The sequence below is a fragment of the Ziziphus jujuba genome, chromosome 3 (genome assembly GCF_031755915.1).
Source record: "Ziziphus jujuba cultivar Dongzao chromosome 3, ASM3175591v1".
Taxonomy (NCBI): Eukaryota; Viridiplantae; Streptophyta; class Magnoliopsida; order Rosales; family Rhamnaceae; genus Ziziphus; species Ziziphus jujuba.
The window spans coordinates 15,590,674-15,593,743 of record NC_083381.1 but is presented as its reverse complement, the minus strand read 5'-3'; the positions used below and the strand labels follow the sequence as shown (position 1 = coordinate 15,593,743).

Below are 3,070 nucleotides of genomic sequence, written 5' to 3'. Positions count from 1 at the left end.
TCTCTCAAACTTGAAAGTGAAAGGAGATTGATTTTCAAAATATCATCTAGCTTCTACACCTTTAAAAACCATGACATGTACAATGAACTTAGAAATGAGAGACTCCATCAAAACTTGACTGCAACAATGATCATAACTAATTTGATTGAAGTTCAAATTCTCAACACAAATCAACCAAAATTGTTCAAGTAATAGGAACACTTATTTGTGTTGCATGCTCAAATACTGGTAGTTAATAAGCTAATAAAGTGGAAAGATGTAATCTGGTCAGCACATACAGTGATCCATGCTAATAAAAAGAACGAATATTTATAAGATAAGCACTGTCATTAAAATCATAATCATCAACCTCACTTTCACATAGGATTTCAAAAAAGGAAAAATCTCAATTTCACATAAATCGATGGTAACAACAATCAAGATAGTTTTCCAGTCAAATCATAGACCCCAAACTACATTTCCAGCAATTGGCATTGAAACCCTCCAGAATGCATGAATGGGTCCCAAATGGGACCTGTATGCACATACAATGCAGATTTAGTCCACTGAATAAATGCAGAGACAAAGGAACCAGGGAAAAACAAAACAAGAATTGAAGAACTGAGAATAGCTGTGTCCAAGTAAAATAAAATAACCCTTCAACAAAAAATGTCATGTGAACTCCCACCCTGCAAGCAGATAAAAGAAATTAAATCAAGCTACCTTATAAATTAATCAACACTCCTCATTTCAAGAATGAAATAAGAAGTACATTGGAAGGCCATCTACAATTTTCTGTTTCTGAAAAAACTGTCAAAAACATTTTGAAGATGTTAAGAATGAGGATTTGACACCTAAACCTGAAAATCAGTTCTTCCACAACCACGTATTAGTAAGGCATCCCCAGTAAAGGCCATCCTTGGTTGGGGCTGATCAGGGCCATCCCCTGTAACATATGTAACACAGCCAAAAGTATGGCCTGGAGTAGATCGAACCTGCAACAAAATTTACTTATAAACACACCTATATGCACATCTATAGACGTGTCCACATCCATATCTACTAACACACAACACAAGCTGTCACCAGCAAGGATCACTGGTTACTGTTGCACCAGAAATGGAATGCATCAGCATACACTTTGGGATTTATTTAATTCCATAAACTTTAAATGTGACTTTCCTCGAGATTTGAGTAAAAACACATTTAGAACAGCAAAGATAGCTATGCATCAACTCTGGCTTCACACAGATGGATTTACTTGAAACCTTTTTAACATAAAACAAGCCCAGGAAATAAGCCAAAGAAGTCATATTCCAGATTCTTAACAACAAATACATAAACAAATAAATAAATCATGTAGATTGAAAACTAAGCAGGCTCAACAAATAGATGATGGACTATTCTGAAACAGTGCTCAAGATTCAAGAAAGAAACTGGGAACTAGTATGGCTACTGCTTCACCATGCATATGAACAGACATTCACCCTAAGATTTTTTCACAACCTAATAATATTCTCAATTTCTTTGGTAACAGAAACAAGTATGCATGCTTCTGTATAATATAGTTCTCCATAAAATAAAATAACAACAGAAACAACAAGCTTCTCTGCTCCACTTTGTAAAAAACTAATTATATAAGTAACAAGCTGCTTTGGTCCAACCTCCAAAAACAGGTCACTGAAATATATCTTATCACCAGCTTGAATCAGGAGGTCCGCTTTTGATTTGCTTGCTTCAGAAATGACAGATTTCACACCTGGAACCTTGGTCTACAATAAACAAATTCACATATCAGTGGAATGCTTAAAGAAAATAAAAAAGCTAAATTTCCATTTTTGTTTCTACAGCATCAAATAGAAACAAACTCTAATGATAAACTAGCACTTTGGCGAAGAAATTCAAAGCAACAAAAGGCAAAATTACTTATTATATTTATGTAGGTAAGTGGTATCAAACCTTTATGAGGCCAGTGCCAGTTATATGGTCAGCATGGACATGCGTGTTCATAGCATAAATTAACTTGAGTCCCAACTCTTTAACAAGGGAAAGGTCTCTCTCCGCTGTCTTGTCAACTGGGTCAATCAACTGCAAATCAAATAAACACATGTAATACGAATGCATCAAATTTGCGTACGCAGGTCTAAGATTCTTACAGCATATTTTCAGGACAAAAAATTTCCTCAATGACATGAATCCTTATTAAGAAGTTACGTGCTTCGATCGTGAACAGGACAACGTAAAATTTACATTGTTGAGCCTAAAATAAAATTGCAATAATAATCATAAAAAGTGATCGATGCTCGATGCTAATTCTGAAATGGCACAATCCTACATTTTAGATATGTATAAATTTGCAAGTTACTAAGTATTTTTACATCAAAACATAAACAAGCGGGAAACCCAAAAAAAAATAAAAAATAATAATAATAATAAAAATGCGAACTTTCTAAGAGGAAATAAAAAAACAAAATAAATATCTGAAAGAACATTAATCAACATTAGAGATCAATTTGACATGGAAAGGAAAGCTAACCAGAGCAGGTTTATCGGGATGAGAGACATCAGCGAGCAAGTAAGTATAGGTGCAGGAATCCTTCTCGAAGAGCTGACGGAAGAGTAGCTTCCCGGAAGAATGAGACGGCGTTGTGTAAGCGCGCGAGACCATTGTTTGGAAGGTGATCAACTTAGAGCGAGATGATGATGGAGAGACTAGGGTTTGCGTGGTGGAGAGATTCAGGAAATGGGAAGGAGATCTCCGAGCAAGAGATAAGCAGCAGCGGATGAGATTCATGGCCAGCAGGCCTTTTGATAGAGAAAAGAACAAAAAAAAAAAAAATTATAGATAAGGGTACTTTAGTCCAAACGGGTAAAATATTGGTTAGTTTTTAAAAAAATAAAAAAATTTGCTATTTTTCTAAAATGCAATTGTAAAGTGGCTAGTTTTCGAAAAAACCCTTTTAGATATGATATACTGGCCAAACGCCCAAACCTAGTTTGAATTATCTCCCCATTTTTAAAAAACCTTGTCCAAATCTATCAAACCCAAATTTTTGGGTTTGAGCCAGACTTGGTAGCCCAAATTTACACC

The 3,070-nt window shown here is 35.1% G+C and overlaps 1 protein-coding gene across 1 annotated transcript; it reads right to left on the bottom strand.

Annotated features, from left to right (window-relative positions):
* Window positions 1–623: 623 nt before the first annotated feature.
* LOC107433189 (persulfide dioxygenase ETHE1 homolog, mitochondrial) lies at window positions 624–2,775 on the bottom strand. The gene is made up of 5 exons (XM_060815992.1): window positions 2,516–2,775; window positions 1,939–2,067; window positions 1,644–1,751; window positions 840–974; window positions 624–668 (listed from the first exon to the last, which is right to left on the bottom strand). Exons 1-5 carry the CDS (start codon window positions 2,771–2,773, stop codon window positions 639–641), a joined length of 660 nt encoding a protein of 219 aa, XP_060671975.1. The 5' UTR covers window positions 2,774–2,775; the 3' UTR covers window positions 624–638.
* Window positions 2,776–3,070: the final 295 nt, after the last annotated feature.

Bases quoted from the DNA above. Each gene is read 5' to 3' on its own strand.
- LOC107433189 (XM_060815992.1), bottom strand. From the start codon at position 2,773: ATGAATCTCATCCGCTGCTGCTTATCTCTTGCTCGGAGATCTCCTTCC. The intron at 1,752-1,938 runs GTTTGATACCAC...TGTTTATTGTAG, and splicing joins CTGGCACTGGCCTCATAAAG to ACCAAGGTTCCAGGTGTGAA. The intron at 669-839 runs GTTTAGGTGTCA...ATCTGCTTGCAG, and splicing joins GTGGAAGAACTGATTTTCAG to GGTGGGAGTTCACATGACAT.